Source organism: Poecile atricapillus, chromosome 1 (genome assembly GCF_030490865.1).
Source record: "Poecile atricapillus isolate bPoeAtr1 chromosome 1, bPoeAtr1.hap1, whole genome shotgun sequence".
NCBI lineage: Eukaryota > Metazoa > Chordata > Aves > Passeriformes > Paridae > Poecile > Poecile atricapillus.
The window spans coordinates 24,785,617-24,812,733 of NC_081249.1; the positions used below are offsets into that span (position 1 = coordinate 24,785,617).

At 42.9% G+C, this 27,117-nt stretch overlaps 2 protein-coding genes across 13 annotated transcripts in view; one reads left to right on the forward strand and one right to left on the reverse strand.

The window, feature by feature from the left end:
- Positions 1-12,259, forward strand: part of NAXD (NAD(P)HX dehydratase) — a 50,856-nt gene extending 38,597 nt beyond the window's left edge. For 6 of the 8 annotated variants that reach the window (XM_058831639.1, XM_058831632.1, XM_058831666.1 and 3 more), the window contains 2 exons: positions 7,410-7,530; positions 10,021-12,259. In XM_058831639.1, coding sequence (XP_058687622.1) covers positions 7,410-7,530; positions 10,021-10,171 — 272 coding nt within the window. In that variant the 3' untranslated portion in view covers positions 10,172-12,259. Of the gene's footprint in view, positions 1-1,833; positions 1,954-7,006; positions 7,206-7,409; positions 7,531-10,020 lie in introns of those variants that run through there. The other 2 variants (XR_009276852.1, XR_009276851.1) reach the window with 2 other exon arrangements.
- Positions 12,260-13,294: 1,035 nt separating this feature from the next.
- CARS2 (cysteinyl-tRNA synthetase 2, mitochondrial) overlaps positions 13,295-27,117 on the reverse strand; it is a 36,479-nt gene continuing 22,656 nt past the window's right edge. For 2 of the 5 annotated variants that reach the window (XM_058849364.1, XM_058849395.1), the window contains 5 exons: positions 24,849-24,987; positions 22,752-22,875; positions 20,737-20,835; positions 16,194-16,454; positions 13,295-13,459 (listed from right to left, as the gene is read on the reverse strand). In XM_058849364.1, the coding sequence (XP_058705347.1) occupies positions 13,385-13,459; positions 16,194-16,454; positions 20,737-20,835; positions 22,752-22,875; positions 24,849-24,987 (698 nt within the window). In that variant the 3' untranslated portion in view covers positions 13,295-13,384. Of the gene's footprint in view, positions 13,460-14,550; positions 14,753-16,193; positions 16,455-20,736; positions 20,836-22,751; positions 22,876-24,848; positions 24,988-27,117 lie in introns of all 5 variants that reach the window. The other 3 variants (XR_009278733.1, XM_058849374.1, XM_058849388.1) reach the window with 3 other exon arrangements.

A 27,117-nucleotide genomic window follows, 5' to 3' on the forward strand; every position in this document is an offset into this window, starting at 1 on the left:
TTTAGAGCACTGTAGTTGTCTTCTTCCTCTGCTTTTATGTCAGCAATATTCTTTTTATACAGGATTATTGCTTTTTAAATGAACATTGGGAAGACTGGGTGAGCACTTGAGACTGAGCACTTAATCTAGTACATGTCTGTTCTCCTTGAACTGTTACCCTTGAGATGTGTATCTCCACACCTGCTGGAGAGACTGGACAGGTCTCCAATGTCTCTTGTCATTGACAGGATTAAAAAAAAAACAGGAAACAAGTGAAGTTCTTTCCAGTTTCAATTTTGAATGTTCATATGTGGCACAAGTTCATGTATGTCTTGGTTGCTTTTGGGGTTTTTTATCAGTTTTATTTTTTTCTCCCACCTTATTATTTGTCTCTGTTGTGTTCCGGTGTTTTCTTCTATTAGTGAAGTGGCTTTTGTTTTGAAATAAAAACAGCTCTGTGCCTTTATAGCAGTTGATTGATGTCCAGATATAGGCTCCTTTCTTGTTCTAACCTTGGTGCTATCACTGATGCTTTGTTGGATTTCAGGCATTACAGGCAGCATTGCTGAGCTAAGAAAGCAGGTTATGCTGTCTGTTACAAGAACTGTTTTTAGAGTTTGCATGACCTTGAAGAAGTTTCTTGAGAATTTTGCAGAAATTATAGACATCAGCTTTCTTTTAACAACAATGTTCTTTGGGTCTGGTCTGCTGGTCATTTTTTTAAAAGCTTCTCAAATGCAAAATTATGTTGAGAAAGGAGATCCTACTGTGGTCTGTGCCAAACATGGAATATGTTGTCAAGTCACTGACCTTGAATTCTTTCCCAGGTTTTTTTCTCTTATTTTTCATCTGTCTCTTCTTTTGATCTGGTGTCTTTTTTTTTCAGCTAAGACTACATACATGAGGGAAATCCAAGGCTATTGGATCGGGCCATTGTCCACTGAGCAAAATGAAACATTATGAAAAGATCTGTGTACTCCTCTTGCCTTTTATTTATCATGTCATCATCCATGTGTAGCGCTTAAGCCCTACCTACTAGGCATTTCCTGCTTGACCTCCTGTGTTCAGCATACTGACACTGTAGTTTGCATGTATTACTTCTAAACTTTCTCCTTTGGGAAAATACTGCATGTGTGCTTTCCAGGAAAAAAAAAAATAAAGAGAAAAGTAAGTCTCAGTGCTCTCCAGGAAAACCAGACATTGAGAAATTGCAAACTTAACCCTTTAACTTTAGTGTTTTGTGTTTTGTTGTTGAGGAAGGAAGGCTTTTTGAAGATGCCAAATTTTGCAGCAGTGAACATTGGGTTTGTGAATGCTTTATAGCTTAGAGTGATTGTAGTGGATATTTTCACAGTACTTTTATTCATGAGTCTGTAGGAAATGCAGTAGACGGTTTACTTCTGTTACCTGAAGACAGAAAGGGTTACCAGGTGATTTTGTGTCAGGTACTGCTGAAGAATTACTCCCAGCAAAAAGCTTTGTAATTCTGAATAATTTGACAAATTCTGATTGGAAGCTGAAGTTTAGTAAATTCAAATTAAGATTTAGATAAATCAACTAGCACAGCAACATACCTGAAACTTTGCTAGATTCACAAACTTTGAAGTGTCTGGATGCCTCTAAAGTTTGTTTTCACAGATCAGACTAGTTGTTGCAGGTGATTTCTTATGGCCTCAAAGTCACATACTGGCCTCTGTGAAAGCAGTAGCAGTCCCCTGGTATGAAGGAGGTTTTTTTTAAAATTTGTCTCCATTTCAGTAGTGAGCTGCCAACTGGCCTGTTAACATATCACCAGGATTTTAAATTAAGTGTATATACTCTTTTTCTCTTTCCTTTTGCAATTTCACATTATAGCTTGGTCTACAGTTGTTGATTCCGTGCTCTACAAAGATGAGCTTCACCATGCTCTTGGTAGGTGATATCAGTGCCATCACTGACCAGGGTAGGAATGAGTACTCAGCCTATGGGTAAAAGGTAAGTCAGCTTTTATTCACTATGACACAGCTCTCTAAGGTTATCCTTTTATTATTCTTTGGAGAACTGGTCAATAATAAAGCGTGGTTATACCAGCCTTAGTTCCTAACATGTTTAAAATTTGGTTAGGTCCTTGAATTGAAGTATTTGCATTTTGTTTTTTAAACAAGATAGTGGGTTTTCTGTGTTTGACGTTCCTCCCTCACAAAAGGCAGGCTTTGTGGGAACCATCCCACTACTGCCTGGGACTACTTTTACCTGGAACCAGTAGCCAGATTTGGTTTCTCTCCAGTTGCTCAGCTGCACCTATGGTCAAAAGAAGTAAGGAAGCGTGCAAGGCAGAATACTGAGTACTGGCTATGGGGTAAAAAAACAACTCTTGCATTAAGTCCCCAAGTAGAACTGCTAATTCCAGCCATTCATCTCCCCACACGGGTGGAAAGGAAGCTGTTCAGTGCTTGTCACTGCCTGGCTCACTCACAGCTGCTGAGCAAATCTCACCCAGATTCACAATTGAGAGGCAGCACCTTTGTCTCCAGTCCTGCTTCTGCAGAATGAGCAAAGTGGGGAGGTGATGGTTCCTGTCCCTGGTGCCCTTGTGCTGTCTCTGGCACATGCAGCCCAGCCAGCTTCTCCCTGGCACTGTTCACCTGGCTCCTGTGCCTGTCCAACAAAACTGATGGAAAATTTGGGTAATTTTCATCTCAAATTGCCTGCTTTAGCTCGTACTCAAGGACTTATCTAAGTTTTAAAAGTGTGATTAGGGAATAAAAAAGTATAAGCACCCTTTATATAAAAGCCAACTTACATTTTCCACATCAGTTGAGTTGTTTCTCTAGCCAGAGTAATTAAACCTGGTTTCCCTGTCTGTATGCACTCTGAGACATTCCTGGGAATCCATAATCTCCAGCAATGTGCTTTTGTGAACTAACTTGCAAAAGGAAAAAGATAAATTCCTTATTAGTTTAAATACATGCTAGGTCAGAGATGTATATTGGTAAGAGATTTTACTAAAAATCTGATAGTGGTCTAAATCTTGCATTGATGTGGCAAAATGGTCCTTGATAGCTACATTATTCACATAGAAAATTGAAATCTTAAGTCTTTTAATTAAGCTGGAGTGTGTTTGTTGTGTGGAGTGGCTGTTAGCTGATAAATCCAGTTGGTTCATATTAGAAGTTAGAATGGTCATGTTTCATACATGGATTCCTGACCACATTAGGGTGAGTGTAATACTTCTCCTCTGTAAGAGGAAAACAAGTGCAAGGAATTTGTTCAGGATGTGTGGGATTCAGGAGGTACATTTAAATCTCCAGCCTTTTGGTTTGCAGTCTCAATAAATGTGATATTTCACATAGGCTCTTCAACCTTCTTGACCATCAGCAGAACAACTAAACTGTCCCATATTTCACATCCTGTGCTCTAAATGCAAAAGTAAAAGCCACCCCAGAGACTGATTTATTTTTTTTACTATTGAGTGAATGTGGTGAATCAGGAACAAGCAGACACACACTACCTTTTGTAGTTAGAAAAACTTTGGTTTTCTAACTGTGATGTATCTAGGAGCTGGCATTGTAAATGGTGCTGCCTCCATACAGCCATATCAAAATCTGTGCTTCCCAGTTAACTTGTAGTCCTTGAAGTCAGCAAAACTACTGCATTCTGATTTATTTTTTTTTTCCTTCAAAGAGAGGACAGCTATTTTCAATTGCATAACAGACTGTTGTGTTTTGGTTTTTTAAATTAAGCATACAATACCCATAAATAGGTCATCCTTCTGGGCTTTTGGCAGCAGCAAAATTTGGGCTGGGAGTTCTTTCAGCTAAAACTTGGAAATGATACAGCTAGGTGTGACACCATAGTCTGAATGCTTTCACAAATATTAATGTGCATCTTACTATCACTCCCTTTCTTGAATATCTAGAAGATCTTTTATGGCCTGAAAAGTATTAAACACAGAGCCACTACATGACTTGGCCATAGTTACTCAGAAAGTCTGGGGCAGAGTTTTGAATTGTTTGAAGCCTAAAACTCTTGAATTTCTACTTTACAATGTTCTTTCAGTATGTCAGTCTTCAATTTTTTGTTTCCGTTGCACTCATTTCAGTACAAATTATTTCCATGGATTTAGGTACACAAGAAATCCGTGTGATTATATGTGAGGGACGTGTTGTATTTGCTGCCTAAAGCTCTGGCAGTATTTATGTGATGTTTACTTGCTGAGACTGTGTTGAAACTGTTGACTAGGACTGTAGTTGTTCTGACTCTAGCAGATCTCCTTGCAGGCATTTCTTCAGTGATGACATTTTTCTTTCATCTAGCCTTTTCTTCAGATAGTGTATGTGTGCTGCATGGATAAGTGCTTGGGAGTTGGGTCATTTTTTTTTTTTCCTCCCCTCAGAGTTACTTGGTATAAAGCAGATTTCATTAAAAAATGGTCTGCTACTTATATTAAGGTGGGTTTTCTTTGATTCTTTACCCTGAGAAATAATGACATCAGATTTGTTTGCTCAGGCCTGTTAGAAAACAGAACTAGACACCATCCCCTACCAGCCAGCTTGACCAGCATTAATTGTGTGTTTCTGTCAGTGGAACTATAACTGAACCTTTCCATTGTTTTGATCCGGACTGGTGTCAAACTAACTGACCTTAAGTGGTCCTGGCTGCTGCCTTTTCAAAATTGCCACACTGTGGTGGTTTCAGTCTTTGTAGTTTCCTTGTTGTCCCACATCCAGTCATCTTGGTCTCCTCAGCTCTTCTAAGAACCATGTTTTCTATGTTTGCGGATATACATGCCCATCCCCAGTTGAATGTGCTACAGCCTCACTTAACAACAGGTCAAAACCAGCTTCATCCTCACGTAAATAGAGTGTTGTGCATGTTTCCAGGGAATAGAGCTGCCCACCTGCTTGGCATCACCGCTGACTCTTCAGCCATGTCCAGCTAATTGAGGTCTTGTGACATTGCCACTGGTTGTGACTGCTCAGTGCAACGTGAAGACACCATCCCCATGGTCCCTAAAGAACTGCTGGAACTATCTTCAGAGCAGGGCTCAGACATGCCCTGCGGGGGATGTTGCACTGGGGGAGCATGAAAACAGGAGTTTTATTTTGCTGTTCTAGGAGAAGGGTGGGAAAGACACCCTATGTTGATTTGGCAGTATGCTGGTTTGTCTTGATGCCACTGTGGGATTCCTTCTTGTATTTTAAAAGCTCTTAATAATGGCTGTAATTCAGAAGTGTTTTTAAATCCTTTTCCCAATGCCTGTCGTCATGTTCATCATCCTTTTATTTCGAGATGTTCTTTGATCAGCCGAGCCTCTGCACAAGAGTTGTGTGTTATATCTTTCCCTCCACATTCAAGAGAATTTTTCCCTAGTTCTGCTTCTTTGAAGGTATTCCATGGATTTGTTTTCCAGCATCTGTGTGCAGAGTACAAAGGTCTGCTTTTGTTGTTGCCTGTGAGGTAGTCTGCACATATTTGAGACATTTTTTAAAACCTCAAACAAAAGACCACTTTTTTTTATTTTTTTTTTATTTAGCAGAGTATTATAAATGGCCTAGTTTGAGGAGATCTTGCTTTCCTGTACAGCTCAAAAATGACTGGAAGGTTGTGGGGCTACAGAATAGAGGCAGATGGTGACATACAGCTAATAAGCAGGGGCTTGTGCTCAGCTGTCAGTCAGAAGGCCCCAAAGCTTTTGAACAGAGGATTTCCATCCTGCCTCCTGCCACGAGTTCAAGCCCTCAAAGTGAAAATCCTGTGAGATAGCATCTTCAAAGTAGTAGAATTAGAGGTAATTTCTCCAAAGCACTGTATTTAAAATAAAAATAAGAATAAATCACGCCACCTAAAAGGGCATACCTTCTTCAGATCGCTAACTCAGAAGGGCATTACACTTGTGAAATTTGACATTAGCTACTGCTCACTGAGAAACACATCCAGAATCTTAATTTGAGAGGGGGAGGGGGAAGGGGGAGAAGAGTGATTGGGAAAATGAACTGCTGGCAAGGCTGCAGTGGTGTGTGCTGTGCTCGTGGTGACTAATGAATCTTTGCCCTCTCAGTGGCAGCAAACACGCACAACTGCCTGGCCTTGGAGCCCCACAGTTATTGCTGGAAGGATCGGTACGAAATGGAAGTGAAGTGCAATTCTTTGAACTGGAAGGGGTTTATTGACATTATGTAGTTTTTTACCACTTGCTAGTTAGGAAGATGTTTCTGCAAGTCCTTCAGTTCTGTGCAAATTTCTTCCATTAGTTTGGAAAAGAAAAATGTTTCAAAATGTTAAAAATATGGGCAGTACTCCCCCTAAAATACCTGGCCTGCTCTTTTATACTCCTTGAAGAAACTCAGCCTAGGCTTGAGGTAGGAGCTGTTGTCCAGTCAATGCCTGGTTTTGCTTTATCCTTTGCTTGTATATTTGGCATGCTCAGCAGCACACAAGTGGTTGTGTGCATGGTCCTGAACCCTGCAGGAACTGACTGGAGATGCTAAGGATCACACTTGGGCCAGTCATGATTCTGCCAGCCCTTCCGTCCTCCTAGGAGAGGAAAATAAATTTCTCCTGGGTTTTTTTTTTCAGGGCCAAGCAAGAAAAAAGCTACGGGTAGGTACATACCCATAAGGGTAGCAGAATTGATGCTGTTCTCTTTTTATGTGCCTTATATGTCCTCCAGGCTTCCTGCTTGGGTTTGTTGAGAGTGGAGAACAAAGGAGTTAAATGTAGTGAAACCATTTGCGTATGTAGAGAAACCATTTGCGTGTTCCTCCTGGTTAAAGCTGCACAAAGAGATCAGTTTGACCAAGGTCCTTTGTATATTTAAAATAGAAATGTAACATCTGATATCCTGACACAGCCTATCCACAGTGACACTGCTGACAGAAACATACACGGATGGTGAGGGCAGTGCCAATTGTCAGAAAAAATAAATCTCTCTTGCCTGCACTTTTACCAAAGCCTAAGGAAGAGGCTATTTCAATAAAATATATTCGTGATGGACATGGTAGAGCATTTGAGATTTGAGTTCTATTTTGCATTTTCTTTTTGGAAGCACCTTAGTTTACATTGGCAAACTCTGAAGGTCAGAGACACTCAAGAGTTGTGTTTGTGCAATGGCTTTCTGGAAGGACCTGGTCCAGTTTTGGGTGATGGCTCATGATGGCAGATGAACAACTAAACTCACCAATGCAGGCTGAGTGAAGTGAAGAAAGTGTGCACATTGTGCAGGGTGATGTGCAAAGGATTTAAAGGTAATGAGAAAAGTATTTTTAAAAACGTTACTGCTTTTTTTAAAAAAAAGAATAGTGTATTTCAGCATATTCTACTGCCTGTGTTAAGTCTCTCACCTGTTAGTTGCTGTGTGTCTCAGAGGGTAACCCTTGCAGCCACAGTGTTGTCATTGTAAATGGAGGGATGAAAGCACATGACTTTGGTTTTGGTTTGTCTGTTCACAGTACTTGTGTGCAGCCATGAAGGAAGCAGCCGGAGATGTGGTGGACAGGGGGACCTCCTTTCTGGTTCTCTTGGAGTCTTGGCACACTGGGCATTCGTTGCTGGAGCTGAAAAAACAAATGGGTATGAATATTAATTCATAACTTAATTGCTGTGAGTCTGTGTTCACCTATGGCAACTATCGTTGACCTGCTATTATATACATTTCCAAATGAAATTGGAGATTTTGGTAAGAAAGTATCTATGTACTTTTTAAAAGTATAAGGGTGTTCTAGAACAGTCTGCGTAACAGTAATAATTTTAATAAGACAAATGCTTCAGTTATCTAGCATCGCCCAAGTGTGGGTCAGAAGAAGAGCCTCCGGATCTGTTCACAAGGACATTTACGTATGAGGTACGTGTTTTCAAAACAATTGAATGTAGGCAGAAAGTAGAAAGGATAAATAAGTGGTAGTCATTGGCAGTAACATCTTCATAATTCAAAACACATGTTGCTTGGCTTTGTTTTTTTCTGTTTTGGTGAATCTTCCTGCATTGTGGCTAAGTAATTCAGTGAGGCAGGTGTGTTGAAACTTGAAAATAAAATAGAATTTCAAAGAGTAATTATTTTAAGGCCAAATGGCAGTCCACTTTGGTTTTACGTAAAGCAGCCATGCAGATGGCTTTTGGCTTTTTAGTTAAATTTTGTAAGTTCCTGCTGAACTAGCTGGTTCAGCTAGTCATGGAGTCTTTCTGTGAAAGCATCAGCTTTAAATCAAGTTGAAAGGAACGTAAGCAGTCAGGGAGTTAGTCCTTCTCAGTAAGTAACGAGCTATGGAAGCTTGAGGAGTGGAGACCTTCTGTAGACTTTGGGATGCTGCATGCAGGTGCACAGTGTCAGATGTCCATGGGAGTTAACCAGGCTGTGCTTGTGTTAGCACAAGGGCACTGCACAAGGTGCCCCAGGGAGAATGAGTTGAGCCAGGCTTCAAAATTCTGAAATCTAACATACAAAGTCTTGGTTTCCTTTGTCATTCTGTGTATCTGGATTTGCAGCTGCCACTAAAGGAGGAATTCTGTTTTAAGTAGTCAGAAGAGTGACTTTATTTTTGCACAGGGTACAGCACAGCAGTATTAAATTGTTGGAGAGATTAGCAAACACAGCACGTGTTTTGCAGGCTTTCCTGACTTGAGCTCCTGTGGCTTTTCTAAACAGCTCGCTCCGAAACTCCTTTATTTTATAGATGAAGGAAAAGTATAATTGGCATCAGTAATGCATTGTGTCTCCTGCAGTGGTGTTAAGGTGACCCGTCACAGACACCTGCTGTACCAATCCTGCCTACTTCATGTGTTGAAGGAAAGAAGGAGCTTTCTGGGTTCAGTGAGTCAGGGCATCCACTTGGAGACTGCTCTGCAGGCAGTCCAGCCAGTCCTTCCAGCTTGTGTCTGGCTCTGGCATTTCAGAAGGGGTCTGTACAGAGAGGTTTTCAAACACTGAGAATGTGCTGGCTTTCAGGGGTGCTAGTGGTACAGTAGGTAGGGTTCCTCACTTGAGAGGATGCTGATGTGTTTGGAGTATGGCACTTCAGCTGCTCTGAGCCCAGGAGCCTGTTTCAGAGCAGTATTTGGGCATCCAGGATTAACTCTCAAGGTGACTTAAATGCTCCTACACCTTGATGAGTACATGGAAATTCTGCTTAGGTAGCACCTAACTGTGAAGTCATCCTGCTTTGCCTGTGTTTTACATTGGGATCCTTCACAAAACTCTCACCTGGTAGAAGAGTCAGGAGGTCCTTAGTGTGTTCCAGGAAGCAATGTTTAGCTGAGGCTGAGCTTTGTGAGGTGTTGGATCAGCCAGACCTGGAGTGCAGCACTGGCTACTGAACTATTCTACAATTGTTTTCTGTTTTAAGGCAGCACAAGTGACTCCCATGGCCCAGCCTACAAAAAGATGCTCTGGAGGTGAAAGGTGGAGGTGGCACTGGACTGTGCTGGCTTCTCTGGGCAAGGTTCAGCATTACAGACCTGGGTCTGGGTACACTTTCTTGGGCAGTTCGTAAGTGTGTAGGAGGCATTACAGCAGTGTGCCTTGTGTTGTGGTCTTCACTTGCCACTGTACCCCTTTTTAAGCTGATCTAATGACAGCCCTGGGGCAGTCTCTATGGCCCTGCTGAAAATCATCTCTTGTCTGCATTCCCATGAACTTCCCCTACCCCTGCAAGACAAAACTAAATGGAGTTACCCAGAGAAGGGAGAAGAAAGGGGGTCAAAAGGCTGTCAGGTGAGCCTCTGGTCTTTCTCTGAAGGAAAGCATGAAGTTTCACATCAGTAGAACTAGACATGGAACAGCTTCCCAACTTTTTAAGCCTGTTGTCCTTGTGTGTGCCTTGGCCCTGGTGGTGTTTCTCACTCAGTCACATGCTGTGCCAGGGGTAGGGAAGTATTTGATTAAAAAAATTCAGAAAAAGATGCTCTGCAGTGCAAGAGGCTGAGAACAAGTTTGCTTAAGAGGCCTTCCTGGCAATGCTAACATTTGCAAGTACAATGATGATGTCGTCCACCACCTTACAAGTGCACAGAAGTGTTCAGATTCTCTTTATAATGTTGTTTTTTGTTTTTTTTTTTTCCTTTCAGTCAAAATCCCTTTCTAGTGGCTGCATTTGGAGCTTGCTCTCTCACGAGGCAGTCTAACCACCAAGCCTTTCAGAAATTCGGACGTTCAATGACAGCCTCTGACATGGTTTCAGAAGTTGGAACAGCTTTCAACAAACTTTTTGAAACCTGAAGCCAAAGCAGCAGAGAAGAAGGAAGAACAATGACTGCAAGAGTAATTACATGTACCGTAGAATTTACATAATGCACCCTTTCAAGTGCTGTAGCAGCATTGGTATGTTAGGTAGATATTTTTTATTTTTAAGAATAGAAAAATATGATTAATGTAGATATTTTTTAAGAGTTTGGAATACAAAAATGTTTTGGCTGAAATAAGCTGTAGTTGCAGATCTGTTCTAATATAATAAAACTAAACTGAAAGTATTCCTCTGTTCTTTTTGATAGTTATTGAGCAATAACTAAAGTGTGAACAGAAAAAAAGAAAATGCACTTGATATTTAGACAAAATTCTTCCACCAGCTCAACTGAATTTCTTGGATTTCACCAAGGTTGTCACTTGTCATTCTTAGACCCTCTGTCTAGAATTAGCTATTGCACTTCATTTTTTTGCCATGCTAGTATAGTAAGAAGCAAAAAGTAAGCCTCTTTGGAAAGGGAACGCATGAGAGTTGCTGTAGATTTTGAATGTAATTAGTTGCCTTTTCCCATTCCCAGTCCCAGAGGCATTCATTTGGGCAAGGCATCCCTTCCTGTGGTGTCATTTTTTTAAAAAGGTTCCCCCTTGCTAGAATAAAGATATGCTATAGGTATCTTAGCAGTAAAATTCATTAAACAATAATTAGGCTTACCTGAAAAAAGAAATAAATTTGTTTCTTTATCTGGTCTTGACTCAATACAATGAACTTGTGAAATTGTCGTTTGGAGAGGTACTAGGTGGGGCAAGAAACTCAGTGATACCCAGCAGAACTGGTCCCCAGCTTTCAGTGATGATGATGGAAGAGTGAAGTGCTTTTAAAACTCCAGTTTTTGCTGGGTTATTGCTCAGAGCAGCCCAGCACACAGATCTGTAGGTGGATAGCGATGAGCCAGTGGGAATAGAAGTTGAAGGAACAGAAGGCAGCCCACAGCTCATACCTGTACCCTCACAGCAGTGCACGCAGCATACGCTGCAAGTCAAAGGCAGGAACAGAAATAGGGTGGTGGGTGTTTGTTTCAGGTGTAGTACTTAGTACTGCAAAAAGAAGGAGTTTTTAGAGCAAAAAGCGGAGAGGCTTTTACTTGATCTGTGCAAGACACACACTGTCAGGGCCACACTGATCTGGTGCAGTGGCAGAGCGGGCAAGCATTAGGTGTAAAGCAGAACTTCCGTGGGATTTTGCACAGGACCCTTCCTTAAATTTTTTGAGATTTAGTCAAACCTTGTTGAATCAGAGTGGACAGGGAGGCAAGTTCATGGAAAGTAAATTTAAATGGGTATTGCCCTTGGACCTCCAATCCAGCTCCAAGTGTTCCTGCTCATTAAAGCACCAGAAGAAGCAGGTAGCACATCTGGTTATTGCAGTAGATGTTACCTGTTCAGCACAGCCACTCCTGTGGTGCTCTCAGCTGGAATGTGGTGTCTCACAGACCAGTCAGACTGTTCTCATTCCTTGCAATAGCTGCCTGCAGAAAGCACCCAGAATCAGAAAGGCTACTCCAAGTATTTCCCTTCAGCCTGTAGAGTTGGTATTTCTGGATGCACTGTGACTACTACCTCACCCTGATGCATTTTTCTTTTTAAACCAGTTACCTATTTTTAAAGTAGGTTTTTAAGTGTTTGCTTGTGTTGCTCTATGAGGGTTCACAGACTACTCTTAAGAAATTAGGTTTAAGTGTTTAATTTAAGCAGTTTTGTAAACTGTCTGCATCTTTGGGGAAACTTGAGCTATTATTTCCTCACATTAAATGTATTTGAGAAACCTGACTACTTTTAAATGAAATCAGAAATTTAAAACTGATTTTAAAACAGCTACTGCCTTTAAGATAAGCAGTTTTTTCTTGTAATTAGAACATCAGTGGTATTATAATCTAAATGATGTGTAGGCAAAGTCAATCACTTAACAGAGCTCAATACAGATTTCAACCTGCCCTACTGTTTTTAAAGCTACACAGAAGTTGTAACTCTTGTTATTCGCCAATGTATACAAATTGTTACAATTTTTAAACATTCTGGAAATGTAGCAGTTTCTTTTGGTAGGAAATAAAAATAATAGCAAAATGACTGGACTTTGTTTGGTGTGTGCTGATCCCATTTCGCACAGCAGCTGAGTTGCTGCTCACCATTCACTCTGTTTTGCTAGAACAACACTGCCACGAGCAAATGGACAATACCAGCTGTGTCAGATAAGCACCTGTGCCTCAGTGCTGAATGAACAGACACCCCACTCTTCTCTGGATGTACAGATAATGGAGAAAGGGAGCAGGAAAACAGTTACACATTTTAGTCTCAACAGTATTAAAGAAAGCCTTTATCCTTTTGAAGAGATACTCTGAAAGCACACAAGTGTCTTACAGGTGAATCCACCTTCTTGGTTCTTATGTTTTCATAAATTGATTTAAAGAAAGTACAGATACCAGCCCTGTATCACCACAGGCCCTAGAACACAGGTCACCCCAGGTGTAAGAGAGGCTTCTGCACCTCTGCCCACAGCCATGGCCAACAAAAAGGTAACTGAACACATAAAGACTACATATATTTTATACTAATATATATACATCCTAATTTATCTTCCCAATTCTGGAGAGATCCTGAGTGTGCTACACTCCCTGTGCTAGAGAAATCTCCTTGAATTCTGTGCAAAAGCAAACAAGATATGACGTCTGAGAGTAACTGGATCCCATCATATTACAGATGAAGGTTTCACAGGATCAAAGCAATTCCATTGCAATAAGGAAATACTTCAAGTTTGAAAGTATCCCCCATTCATTCTTGCATCTGAGAGGAACAGAATTGTCAAACCAACAGGCACAAAACTGTTTTCACCTTAAAGACACACCTAAATTCTTGCATCTGCCTTCACTATGTTTAAATTCTGTGTCAGGTCAGCAACTCAGAGCAAGGGCAGATGACAGAGCATTTGGGCTGGGGCAGTTCCTGCAGTAGAAGAGACCCATGTCTGTGCTAAGTCAGTGCAGCTGCTCCCATGCTGCCTTGTATTCTAGATGCTTCCACCACCTGTGCTGCAAGGCCTGTATTTATTTACCGAGTACTAGTGCCAACAGTTGTGCTCAAATTATATGCTATCGTTTTTAGCCATTCTGTTCAACAGATTTTATTTTGAAAGAATCAGTATTTACAACAGTTGCCAAAGTAGCTGAAATAAAAAACAAGTCCAAGGATGAAGGATCAGCTTTTTTTCTCAGTCTGCTTCTCTGTCTGCCCTCCTTCCACAATTTCCCAGGTTGAAACAGCAGCTCTGTCCTGTAAGAAAAAAGTAGGCAGATCAGTCCTGCCAGACTGGATCACAGGTTTTTAACCAAGATTCACTCAGCAAAGCTATTTATCCAACTGGGCAAAAGAGGTGGCAATACAATCTCACAGGAACGCCACTGCTACTAATAATGCTCAGAGTTGTAAAACAAAATCAGACAAATTTTACTAGCTCAGAGGGAAGAAATACACCTTAGAAATGTCACCTCTTCAGCGTGGGATGCTGCAGCGGGGTGCAGCCTCTCATGTGAGCAGCAACACTCAACTCATGCAATCGTATTTTCAAGTCTCAGTGGCTCATGTCCCTGAAAAAACATGCTCAATACAGAAGAATACATTACTGAACATGTTTGATCTGAACTCAGGACAGAAGCCAGTTGATTTTAGTATCTGTCATGTGATACTGTCCTATTTTTGAAAGGCAAATACAGCTAAATTGAACATTCTATTTAGAACCAGCTGTTTGATTGCAGTCGTTGAAAATAAAAGTTAATCTGAACATTGACACACGATAATGTTCCATGAGTGCTGACTCATGAGAGCAGCTGGAATTGTTGAATATTTTTTTTACGTGAAAACTTCATGCCTAAATACCCAATTACTACATTTCACGTAGCAGCATAGCTTCCAAGCATGCTACAATGACATGAAAAGACACGTGGGTTTTTTTTAATCAGTCTGCTGCAAGCTATGTAACTTCAGCCAACATCCTTTGCAATGAGCAAACAGAAGAAACCAGAGTAGGGAAACCACAAGCTAGAACCTGAAGGAGAAATTACCCTTTCAACAAGGCTGATTTTTAAGAAAATTAAGCTTCTATTTGAGCCACCCCCTCCCTGCCCTGTCTCAAACCAGGGGAATTCCTAGTCTGCACTGGGTGGAGCTGAAGCATGTATGCTTCATTTGTTCTGCTGCTTTTCATCCTGCACATGGACTTCAGAAGTTGCTGGCTTGCTTGAGCCTCACGTGACAGAAGGCAGCATGTTGGCATTAATGCATGCACAGTGTGAGGCTCAAACATTTTGTGGAAATGAGGGGCTGAGCAGAAATGAGAAACTCACGTAACTTCCTCAAGCACTTACTAGGCAAGCAGGACCCCTGTTAGGTGCTGTTTTACCAGGGCATTTTTGGCAGCAGCTGACACAGCCAGGCAGACTCACGATGAGCAAGAGGGTGGGGAGATCCCTGCTTTGTGTAGGCTGTGTCTTGTTGCACACATGCTTTGGTGAGCCTGTGTGAGGAATTGCAGTGTTGCATCACTCAATTTCCAGGACTCTTTGGGATCTGCAAAAGCAAGGTGTGAGCTAGTTTCACAACACACCTTTGGATACTTCCACAGTATCAGCAGAAAAAGCAGTTCAGCTTCAGATGCTTGCTGTGTGTGTGCTTGTAAGTGCATGTGTGTTTTGTCTTCTAGAGCAATCTATTGTGGGACAGATTATCCTGAACTTCAGGTTATGAAGTTTTTTTAAAGTAAATGGAACGGTTTGAATCCTGGCTCAGACTAATTTGCTGGGTATTCAAATGTAAATCCCTTTAAAAACAAACCAAAACAGGTCTGTGAAAGGATGGAGGTGGGGCTGCAGCATTTTTCCAACAGATGAAAAGGCAGGTTGCTTCTCCAAGACTTTGTCTCAGCGCAGTCGTTTGGATTTGCAAACTTGCTTGACCAGGTGAGCGTAGTGGGGATTTACAAAGAAGTTAAAGGAAGCAGATGTTGCAGCTTCCCTTTCCTTTCACAGCTGCAGCTCACCATCACCACCTGGCCCTCACCCCGGTTTGTGTGGCACGCTCACTGTCACCGGAGAGAGGAGAGAGCCGAGCACGCTCTGCTCTAACAGGAGCACTGACAAGCAACAGCCCTCATGCTCGGCAGCTGGAGCAGATATGTGCTGCCACTCCCTGATGTCACTGTGCTCTCCATCCTCCCACTGGTAAAACTATGGAACCAGACTTGCCAGGATCAGTTCCCAAGCAAAGGGAAAATGAACAGTATAAACTGGATGGAGGGAGAGATTGTGAAGGATTATTCTGCACTCAAGGAGCAAAACTGACTCTCACCTTACAGAGGCAAGAAGGGCAATGACCAAGAGGAACTGGAAGAAGCAGCACTTTAAAGAAGTAATGCAGGTCCTTGCAACCAGGAGGAGGCAGTAATGTCATAGAGGGTCTTCTCTCAAGCCAGAGATGCCACTCAGATAATAGAAAAGAACACTGGCATCAGGTGTAGGCTTAAAGTAGAAAGCAGGATGGAGAGAGGAGTGGTACAGGAATTGGGCAAAGTCCCTGTGGTTCAGGAACAATTGAGAACAAAGCCGCTGAAGATGGAAGACGCTTTCTCATGAAGACTTATTTTTGGTGGGGAGTGTGGGGCAGGTGGAAGGAAGGCATTATTTTCACGTCATCTTGATTTACTGTCCAGTTCCTTTGCAATCTTTTTTAAGACTGCACACATCACTTACACCCTTCCTTCTGGACTGAACTTGGGCAACTTAGAGATTTCTGAATATTATGAGATTTTCAGTGGTTTGCATGGAGACACAAGGCTGAGGGGAGCAGAAGAGAAGGCAGCAGTACAGCCAGACAAGGGCTTGACTTCCACCTCCTGCTACTGCAGTCACACAGGGAGCAGGGCACAACGCCACAAGCTGCTGAAGGGGAATGAAGCCCAAAAATATGTGTTAAGAAGTGACTGAGTCTTACAAAGAGCGTTATTGTCTTCTACCTTTATGTGGATTCCAAAGGCAGCAAGGTCTCCACGCAGACTGTCACAAGCCTCCAAAAGGGGCTTTCTCTCCCGCATTAACTGCTTCCTCTTTTCCTTCTGCTCCTGTTTGGGCTCCTCAGCTCCCACCGCACTCTCCACAGGTACAGCATCTGCTGTTTCTGGCAGAGCCAGCGCGTAATGTCGGACCTTCATGCGGAACCTCACCAGCTCTTCAATGACACTGGTGAGCACTGCAGACTTGTCTCCTCCCACAGCCACCTAGAAATCAAACAGGGTGCTTTACAAACATCTGAAAATTATATTAATAAAATCATTTCCATAGCAATGTGAGGCCTTATCACCTCTCTTGGTTGTGCATCTTCCATATATTGGTAGGATTAAAATGTCACCATCTCACTAATGCTGGACAAAAAGTTACAGTGGAGTCACACTTGGATGCAATTCAACATATTCCTGCACAATAAAGCATTTACCTTGGAGCAGAGTGCTCTCGCATGAACACAACACACTGCATAACCCAAGAGGGGAACTCATCACCACAGGAAACCTCAGAGATGCCAGAAACGTGCATAACTTAAAAAGGGATTAGACAAGTTAATGTAAGAAAGGCCTGGCAACAGGAATCCAACACAGCAAGGGAAGCCTAGCCACCAGCTCAGACAGCTCCTTTGCTGTAGAAGTCCAAAGACAAAGAATACATTAGCCCCTTACTCTGTCTTGCAGTTCCAGACCTCCTTCACGAAATGCAAACCATGAGAAGTATTTTGGCTTTAACTCTCTAGTCCATCCTATCCTTTCTCATTTCATCTACGGAACCCTTCCTAAATCCTCAGAATTTTCATCTGATCCACCTTACCCAAAGTTTTGGCTACTCAAAGCAGCAGCTGCTGCACACAGGGCATGGGTGTTTCCTGGCTGCAGCCCTCAGCCTCAGCCACTTCCAAGCTTCCTTGGCCTCCTCAGACTTGGCAGGAGTCTCGCTGGTCAATGCCTCAGGAAGGGAACAGACTCACTCCTCCTACAGAGTCCTGCTCCAACAGCTGCCAGGACAGGAGCCTGGGAGTCAGCTGAAGAGGAAGGCCACTCCTCTGCACAGGCACAGCCAGGCTCCTGGTCTCACTCTTGGCAGAGAGACCATTCCTGTTTCTCATTAGAGGCAAACTCCCAAGAGGGAGGAAAAGGACAAACCTTCAACAAACAAGAGAACAACACCTCGGTGTTTTATCTCTAAGACACAAGAGCGGGAGCACAAGGCGCACCAAGGCCACAGGCAAAGCGCCTGGCAGCAACATCATCTGGGAGCAGAAGAGCAGCTGAGTAATTAAAGCCAGAGGGGACGGGGTTTAGTCACCAAACAGCAGGGTGGAAATGAAAGGGAGCAGAGTTTCAGAGGTCACTGACAAACAAAGAGGAGCAGGAGGAGGAGGTGAAGGGGAAGTTATTGAAGATAAGAGTGTGAAATGCAGTGAATTCCCCAAGCTTTCAAAACATGTAACAGTACTAAAGAAAAAGTTTATGAGATTGAAAAAGGTAATAAATCTAAGTGACAGAAATGCTCCATAGTAACCTGTGGCAGGATAAATACTTAATTACAGAAGGGAAAGCCATGATGATGGGAGCAAGAAACATGCCTCTACAAACACCACTGCAAGAGTTCAAACCAGGCACTTACTGGAGTGAGAGCCTTCAAAAGGAGGAGCAGCTTTAGGAGATGAACCAGTCTGGCTGACGCATAGAACACTGTGTAGCCGCTCAAGCCTGATCTCAAATTTCTGGCCCTTGCTCACTGTACAGACTGGCCTCAGCTGCACCTACAGAACACTCAACACTCCTTGGTGTTGGAGTCTGAAATACAGACTGTGTGCCCTTGCTTTTAATGTTTAGTTCTGGGATTCAAGAGAACACTGAATTTCATATAATATGAAATTCATGAGCATGTTTTCATAGTGATACATGAAAACAAATGCTAAAGTTAAATAAGAAAGGTAGGTGTGTAGATTAAAAAGTTTCTTAAATCACTGGGTGAAAAAGTAGTTTAGAGAACAGGAGACAATATGGAGGATTTAGGGTGTTGTCCCTTGTCCTTCTTCTTTCTTCTTCATGTCCTTCTCCTGGAGGTTTTTGGGTAATAGTTAGTGATTGGATAGAAAATGCCGCAGTGCATCACAGAGGTGATGGGTCATTGGGTCATTAAGAAAAATAATATACGTGTCTATTGTTAATTGGATAAAAATAGATATAAAGATAAAAGAACTGCGTAGTTCGGGGCCATTTTGTGTATCAGACATGAAGTGTGCCACAAGGCCTTGTTTGTACCATCAGAAGAAAGAAATGTACCAAATTGCAAAGATTAACCTTGTAACCAGCCTGGAGAGACCTGTTAAGTTTTGTAAGGATCCTTCAATAAACACGAGAAACAAGATTCTAACGAGCTCGAGAGTTTACTTCAAATAATGAGAACTGAGATAGGTGGAACTCCCCACGAGGGAGGATCCCAGAAGAATTCAGCCCAGAGGAGGCTGGGGAATTAGAGAAGAACTGTATCTACAGAGAATTCAGCCCAGAGGAGGCTGGGGGACTATAGAAAGTTGTATTCACAGAGAATTCAGCCCAGAGAAGGCTGGGAGACTATAGAAAGCTGTATCTACAGAAAATTCAGCCCAGAGGAGGCTGGGAGACTATAGAAAGTTATATCCACAGAGAACAGAGCCCAAAGGAGGCAAAGAAAAGAGAGACAGAGGTAACACTTGGGAGAGCAAAACTTCCCAGCTCTAAAACAGGCATGATGGTTTTCACACATCACCTTTCCAGATGGATTCATCTTACCTCCCTGTGGATAAGATCTTCTCTTCCCAGTGAAGAGAGACAGGTGCTCTTACTGCATACAGCCACTAGACTGAGACGAGCCATTCCTTAGCATCCCCACTGATGACTTCAGAAGCAAAGGCAGCTACATTAGGCTGATTAACTGAGATGAATCCTGGCCCAGGAGCAAGACAGACAACCCACAGGCTACATGCAAACATCCAAATGAGGGGGCCCAAACAGCACTGCCTATATCCTCTGCACTGTTAGCACAGCAGTGTCCAGGCCAGGCAGCCCTCTCCCACACAGCACACATGCCAGGACACACTGTGGACAGGGACTGCTCCTGGCAAGCTACATGCCTGGGGCTACCTGGCTAAGGGGAAAGAAAGGCTGGGTGCTGAGCTGCTGTGGCTGGTCTCAGAATGAGAGAACAATCCCTACACCATTTTATTTACTAAATTGTGGTAGCCCTTCTGATGAAGATTTTGACAGATTTGTTTAGTGGAAGCTGAAAGAGCAGAGGAACAGAGAGGAGTCTGATAAGCTGCTCCTTTCTTCCTGCTTATCTTAGACCAGCATCTTCTGCTGACCCTCCTGCTACACAGAGAAAGGGACTAGCACAGCCTACAACAAAGACAAGCATTCAGATACTTGTTTCAGCAAAAATATAGGTGCAGCAGACACCTGCATACAGACAGCCTAGAATCTGGAGGAATGACTTGGTCATCCAGCTAACAAAAAAATTTAAGCATTTAGTATGCCACTAAAAATTAACATGCAAGCCACAGTCTGCGAGGAGTAACATACAGCCAAATCACATCCAGCCGCTGTTTTGAAAGAAATTTTGTGAGAAAATCCATGGAGGCAAACTAAGTAAATGCATTTACCCCTATACTGCCTGATTTTCAAAGGATAAATAATGTCATTTATATTTTCTTATTCTCTTCTCCCCGTCCCCAAAATAACTGTTTTGTTTTGCAGAACAGTTTCTCTATAGAAAGTTTTCCATTACTTTGCATTCAGCTCCATATTTGAGCAGGAGAGGAGCAAAGAATAACCCGCTATTCTCCAACACCTTGTGTCATTTGAAGTGCTCCCCTTCCATACATTGGGATATCACCTCCATGCTGATGACTCTCTTTCCTGTTCAGTATTCTGCTTTGAGCTTTTCTCTCCTTTATTTTTCTCTCCCCATTCCTATCTTTCCAAGAACTATTTAGGTAAGGGCCCCATCTCCAGCTCGTCCTCCCTTCCCCATACCCCACCATGGCTCAAGGCCGAGCACCCCCTTTCCCTGGCTTTCTGCAGAGGGGGACCCCTCACAATTGCAAATATTCACACAGCTATCAAAGCCAGGAACCATCAACCAAAGCCTGCAACCATCAGGAACAAGAGGAAAAGATGGGGAAAGCCAGACACATAACAGGACAATTTAAAGGCCTCCAATGCTAATTTTTTCTTGTTTCATTCCTCAGTCTTTTATTTCCACAGCAAAATTGGTGCAGGAGTCACACGGGAGTACTTCCAAGAACTAAGAAGCCCATACTTTGTCCCACCTGCTCATACACTCTCCTAAAACATCACAGGAGAAAGAAACTGCAAGCAGTGAGGAAAGGTTTACTAAACCCATAAATAACTTTGTTACATCTGATGCTTTCAGAAAACACTCTGTGAAACACAACACTGGGGCTGCTACCACATCCTCAAACACACAGAAGAGATATTTCATTACCTGTCTTTCTCCAAAGGACATCCCAAGGGCACTGAAAAAGCTTTCTATATAGGAAATAATGCTTCCATACACGACAGAGCTTCTAGGAGATCCAGCATCCTGTTTAGAAAACACTCAAAAGAGACTGTCCGGTCAATACATATTACAGAATCCAGCATCTCTCTGCAGCCTAGTCCACAAGGGAAAACTATAACTAATTATAAAGATCTACCTCCACCAGGAACAGCTGACCAGACAGGCAATCTTAGAGATACAAAAGCACCTCACAGCACAAAGGGAAGGGATTTAAGTAAATGAAGAAAGGGAAGAGCTTAGCACCAGCCTGTGCAGCGAGAAGAAGAGATGCAAGAAGCTGCCACGCATTGCTTGTGTGCAGTAAATTAGAACTAAAAATAGCACTTCTGGGCACGGAAGGGCTGTGTGTATGGAAACAAAATAGAAAGAACAAAATACCATATTAGTGGGCACCTATAATATAAAAGATTAAAAAAAAATTCTTTGAGTATTTTATTGATCTGATCCATGTGGAGACCACTTTGAGATAGCGTATGGTATTTTGTCACGCCCTGGTAGCACCAGCAATCAGCAGCAGCAGCAATAAAGTAAGGATTAAATGACAGACTGAGGAGCAATTTAAGGGACTAACCCTTGCCTAAAAAAATAAGAGTGATGACATGCACAAGCAAATCAGCAGCTAGTACTGGGCTTTATATAACATCTTCATTAGGGCCTGAGATAAGCTATAGTTTAAAATGTATAGGAAGATCTGAACTGGGAGGAGCTGGGTCAGGCTACTGGGAAAAAGGAACAGGAGTGTGCCATCTAAGGTGAGAAGTGCTTAGCAGGAAGGCTAAAGAGAGGAATAAGTAGTTATGTGGATTTATTCACAGTTCTTAAGAAAAAAAACTACACTCATAATAAAGAGGGAACACTCCAGACAGCTGGGCTGTACCCAGAAAAGCTCCACCACCTCAACGAGAAATCCATGTCAGCTGCCCCACAAATATCCCATCCCATTCTCAACAAAACCACTGACAGGAGGAATCCAGGGGGAACAAGCAGTGACTGACAAAATGGGGGTAGTTGTATCTGGGAGTAGCGATGCCATTACAGATCCCTGATGCAAAGTGTTTTAGGTCACGGATTCACTCGGAGACAGTTTGTAAAGATAAGGCTAAGGACAGAATTTAAAGCCAATGCCAAAACAGCATCAGAGGGAGGTAGGATTTCTAAACCAACAGGCTAGTTCTCTCTTAAAATCAGCTACTACCATGTACACAGCATTTCTTTTACTGCACAGACATGGTGAACATGATGACATCAGTACTCGAGGAGCACAGCAACAAGGCTGAGGTGCTTGCCTTGAGTGACAAAGGGAGCGGTTGTTAAGTGGAGAACCCCGAAGTGCTTCAGGTAGTGTTTACTGCTCAAGTCTTGTCCTTACCAGATGCTTTCTTTGTGTCAGCATGAGAGATTTTAACAGGGTCTTAATTTGCCAGAAGCCATCTGAAGACAGACTCATGCAGGAATGCTGATGCCAGTTACAGTCTGCTGACAGCAGAAGCCACTCAGTCCCCAACACTGAACTCGCCACCAAGACTGTCCAGTGCACCTGGGGCTGCTGGTCAAAGCCCCTGCAGCAACCACCCCCCACCACTTCCCAATTTAGCTTTATTTCTGTGCATGGATATTAAGCAAAGAAGCAGGGTAAGAACACAGAACCAGCACTAAAATTAGCAGCATGTCACAACAGCTTCAGGCCTTTCAAAAGCCTTAGGTATAAATAATACAATGCAGCAAGAAAGAAACATCCTCTGGACACAACAAAGCACAAAACAATAGCCATGCACAATTCCTGTGATAGGGTCAGGACAAATGGGCTCCATTAAGGTCAACAATTTATGGAGCTTTGTTTCTGCTGGTTTCTTATGTGAACAATAAACTAATCTGTCTGCATTAAGCAGTAGGACAGTGGACAGCTGTCATTTTCTGATCTCTGTATCCTAATGGGTTACCTTAGTAACAGCCTTAAGCTGTCTGTTGCCATGGTGAATGAGGTCCATAATTGCTGCAACAGCCCTGGAGGTGTCAAAGTCATCTGCAAACGCAGCCTTCACGGTTACTTTTGTGTTGGCTAGCCTTCAAGAAGAAAAGGTAACATTTAAGATAAGACAAACAAGATGCCAGCAGTATGCTGAATTCATCAGCCATTCAGCCAGAGGGAGTCATTGAAAGGACACTGCCATCTCCTTCCCAGCTTTCATGTGATGGGCAGTGCTACACTCATCAGGGAGAATACATCTTACTGCTGTGAAGGGAAAAATTTGATGCATGTCAAAATCTTAAGTGTTACATACATTCAATAAATATACATGGCTCATCAGAGGGGCCAACAACAACAGAGCAAAGTTTGTCTTAAATCATTTAAAAACAGATGGAAAATGAGGCTGATATTAAGGACATCAAAGATCTTACTGTGTTCTGTTTTTTTTTCCAGCGGCCCATTAATCATGCTAACAGCATGCTTCTCTTCCAAAGGCACATCACAGGCAGCACTCCAGTGCCTGGCAAGGAAGCTGTCCTGGGGTTGGCCAAGAATCCTGCTGTCAGGATCCGACTCAGAACCAAGCACTGCCTCCTCATTTCCCCAGAGAGCCCAATCCCAGTCTCAAGGGATTCCACTCACCATGGCCCAGATGGAAAAGTCCAGTGGGACCATTTGTGTAACAGTGCCAAAAGCCAGCAGGCAACCAGCACTGATCACCACAGAACCAGTGCCACCAGCTGCAGCCACTTGGAGAGGGAGATGAGGAGAGCAGCAGGGGTAAATGGGGAGCTGCAAACAGCTGCTGGCAGCATGCTCCCATACACAGCCAGGCAAACCAGAGCGTGACAACATTGGCCCAAGGATGACATTTCCCAAAAAAATGCAAGGAGCAGGGTTAGCAGAGGAACCTCAAGCTATGCTAGCATCTCGGGCCTCTCCTGAGCCTTATTTTGCCAGTTTCTGATTTTTTTTGCCTGGAATGCCTACCTCCCCTCAGACACTAGGTGGCTGCTGTTCTAATTCATTCCTCCCAACGCTTTCCCCTGCAAGCTTTCCCCTCTCCTCTGAGTATCTAACACTTTGCTAATTAAGAGCTTTGTTTCATTTTGGTTGTTTTTACACCTAAGAATACACAAGTTGTGCCCTCCCACACATCCCCTACTGATTATCCATTTCAACTTCCTCATGCCTCTCGGCTTTATCTTGCACCAACAGACCTCCTACACCTCCTGCTGAAGGATTTGCTTTTGCCAAATACCACAACTAGTTAATGCAACTCCACTTTCCTGTAATGTGCTCCAGTGCCCCTTGCAACCTTCAGTCAGTGCAGCCACAAGCTTCCCCAGCAGTGAGGTACCTGAGCCACAAGGAAGCTGCCTCTCACCTCTACAGCACAGTCTCCCCCCAGATTCTACAGACCAGAGCTGCCTGCACCAGCCTTGCTTCAGGGCACTCAACACCCCTCCTACCCTGACTCCAGAGCACCGTGCTCCTGCTCTCAGCTTTGCACCCAACACACAGCACACCTCAGTCCCAAAGATAATCTGGTTTTCATAATGGACTCCAAAGGATTCTCCTCACCACTGTCAGGGTTACAACAATTGTAATTGCTTCCTTCCCTGTGACATCCCTGCCCATGGCCAATCTCGCAGTAGCCCCTTCTCTCCTCTGCTGCACACTACAGTGCCAGCCAGCTTGATTACAAATTCATGTGCCCATCCTCTCTCTTCTCTGGTCACTAGTGCCCAGCTCTACTTACAAACTGGGGAGCTTCACAGCCTTGCCTCCTACATGGCTCACGAGGGGCAAAGATGCCTGTGTTAGGACAGGCACACTAGATAAGTAACCCAGATCTTAAAAACACAATGAACTGAGTGTAGCAGACTATGAGCAAAAACAGCTGGCTAGAAAGAGAATTTCTAAAAAAAACTGCCCTTGGTTTTTTGGCTGGGAGGAAGGACTGCTACTCAGCCCTCGTCCTGCTTCCTAAACAGAACTTCTCAGTCTGTCAGTGAACTACTGCTCACACAATCACAGTCTTTTAAGGTACAGGAGTTGCACTTACCTTTCCCACAATATGTCTTCTCTAACAGGGTCACACACCAGCTGTCCTTTTATATAAGCATTTGCATCTCTAATAAATGAGGAGATTGCCTGAAGAAGGTTCTTTGCATCTTCCATGCTCTCCTCACTAAATTCTACTGCTAAGAAAAAGGAAATGAAGGCATTATGATGGAGAGAATGTTGTCTGTCATACATAGGAACAGTATTTGGAGACAAAGAAGTTTGTAAGAAGCTTGCTATACAAATAATAACAATTAATTGCACATTTAATTAAAAGCTCTATTCTTCATGCACACCAGGTGAATTAAATCAATATAAAAAACAATCACTACATATGATCAAGTATAACCTACTGGGAAACACTATCAAACTCATTCAAAAAGTTGAATCTTGAAGTTTACTGAAGCAATCACTATTTAATTTTTTTTCCCACTATTGAATCTCTCTGCAAAGTTATCAATCCAAAGCATTATGATTTAATATACTTTAAGTGTTCTAGTGATGGCAACATATACCTCTAATTTTGTGCCTATTCTAATTTAGGTAGACAGAATCTGTATTTGGAGACCTCCAAAGAGACCTAAACATAACTCTCACCACTGACTGTTTAAAGGGCTGCTTCACCAAGATCTAAAATCTAGATGAACCTAAAATTTGTGGTCTAGCTCTTGAACAATTCCCTCACAACATCAATGCCAGACTGACCATACTACTTTGAGAAAGCAGTATTTAGAGAAAATACCAAATTGCTTAAACTCATAAGGGCACGTCTAGGGTGGGATTTGTTACACTCACACGTATCAAAGCCCCTCATGGCCACTGGAAAGAAAGATAAAACCTCAAAGTAAATGATTCCTTGAATCCACAGCTGAGCTGCACTTTACTATGAGATGCCCACAGAGCTTCTCTTCCACCAGCTGCAGAAATATTAGCCCTACCACTAATATAAAAAGTCATCCATGCACACAGACATCCCCACTGCATGCAGGGAGACCTTAACCTTTGGCAGGCAATTCTACTGTGGGAACTTCCAGAGTCCACTCCTGCTGGCAGTTCAGCAGGCTCCTCTCGCCTTGCAAAGTGCAGGTGCCAGACTAGCTCACTGTCACTTTTACTGGGAATTGCTATCAGTGAGAGGCTTTTTTTTATTTGCACAGTAATGTGCAATTTTCTGTACAGGCTTTTGGACCCCTCATAAGAGAGCTCACCTGACTTCAGTGGAAGTTGTGTCCACCTAGGACAGGCCTAAGTTTGAATGCATTCCTTCCCCCAGTATCACACCAGAGCCATCCATAGCCAGTGCAGTATTGCTTCACTCTTGTATACCTGACCTCTGCAATACGGTACATCCAAACTACAGCTGCCAGCATATTCCTAATATCATCAGCACTGAGCATCACCCACAGTCTCCACAGAAATCTCACCTCTGGTCCCGCCCATAGTACATCCAACTGCTTTATAGAATTACTCAATGCTGCCCAAACAGACTCTTTAGAGCAGACAGTCTTACCAAGAGGACAGACGTAAGAGGGAAAAAGCAGTCAGATGTGAGACCTGATCTCAGTTCCATTAGCCTAAATCCCAAGGAAACCGAATTGCTTAAACAGACTTTCCACAGGATTTACCCCAGTGTAACAAAGACATAAGTCTGGACCTGTATTTGTTAGATTTTTCACTTGCACATAATTAAAAATCTGCATTACTGCCTCATTAAATCAAACTTATTTCAAAAAGATAAATATACAGACCTCAATAACACAGTGAGACACAGCGTGATCACTTATATACACTAGGTTTACTTAATTGATTAACTTGGTTACAATAATTCTGCAAGGAACACTTGATAAAAGTTTATCCTGATGAAACCTACTTTGGTTCAAGTCATTCTTCATCCCCAGTTCAGGGCATACTCTTAAACCACTGCCTGCAGGCACTGCAAACCCACAATGCAGCACAGGCAAGCCTGGCCCTATAAACCTTCACTGTGCTCCCCACTCCTTCCCTCCTTTGCCACCAACAGCATCACCAATGCATCATCAGATTACATTTGTTTATTAGCACCAATAAGTAGTTACACACCAGAGGGGTCAAAACATTGCAGTTCACCCAGGTTCACAAAATCACCAGAGCATTTCTGATGACCAGGAGAGCATTCTGGAGACAGAACCCCACTGCCTGTGGCAGGGCTCACACACCCTGCCCTTCGCTGCATAAAGTGAAGCCACTGCTGATGAGATGCAAGAGGAAAAGCGCTGCCTCAAAGCAGGGTC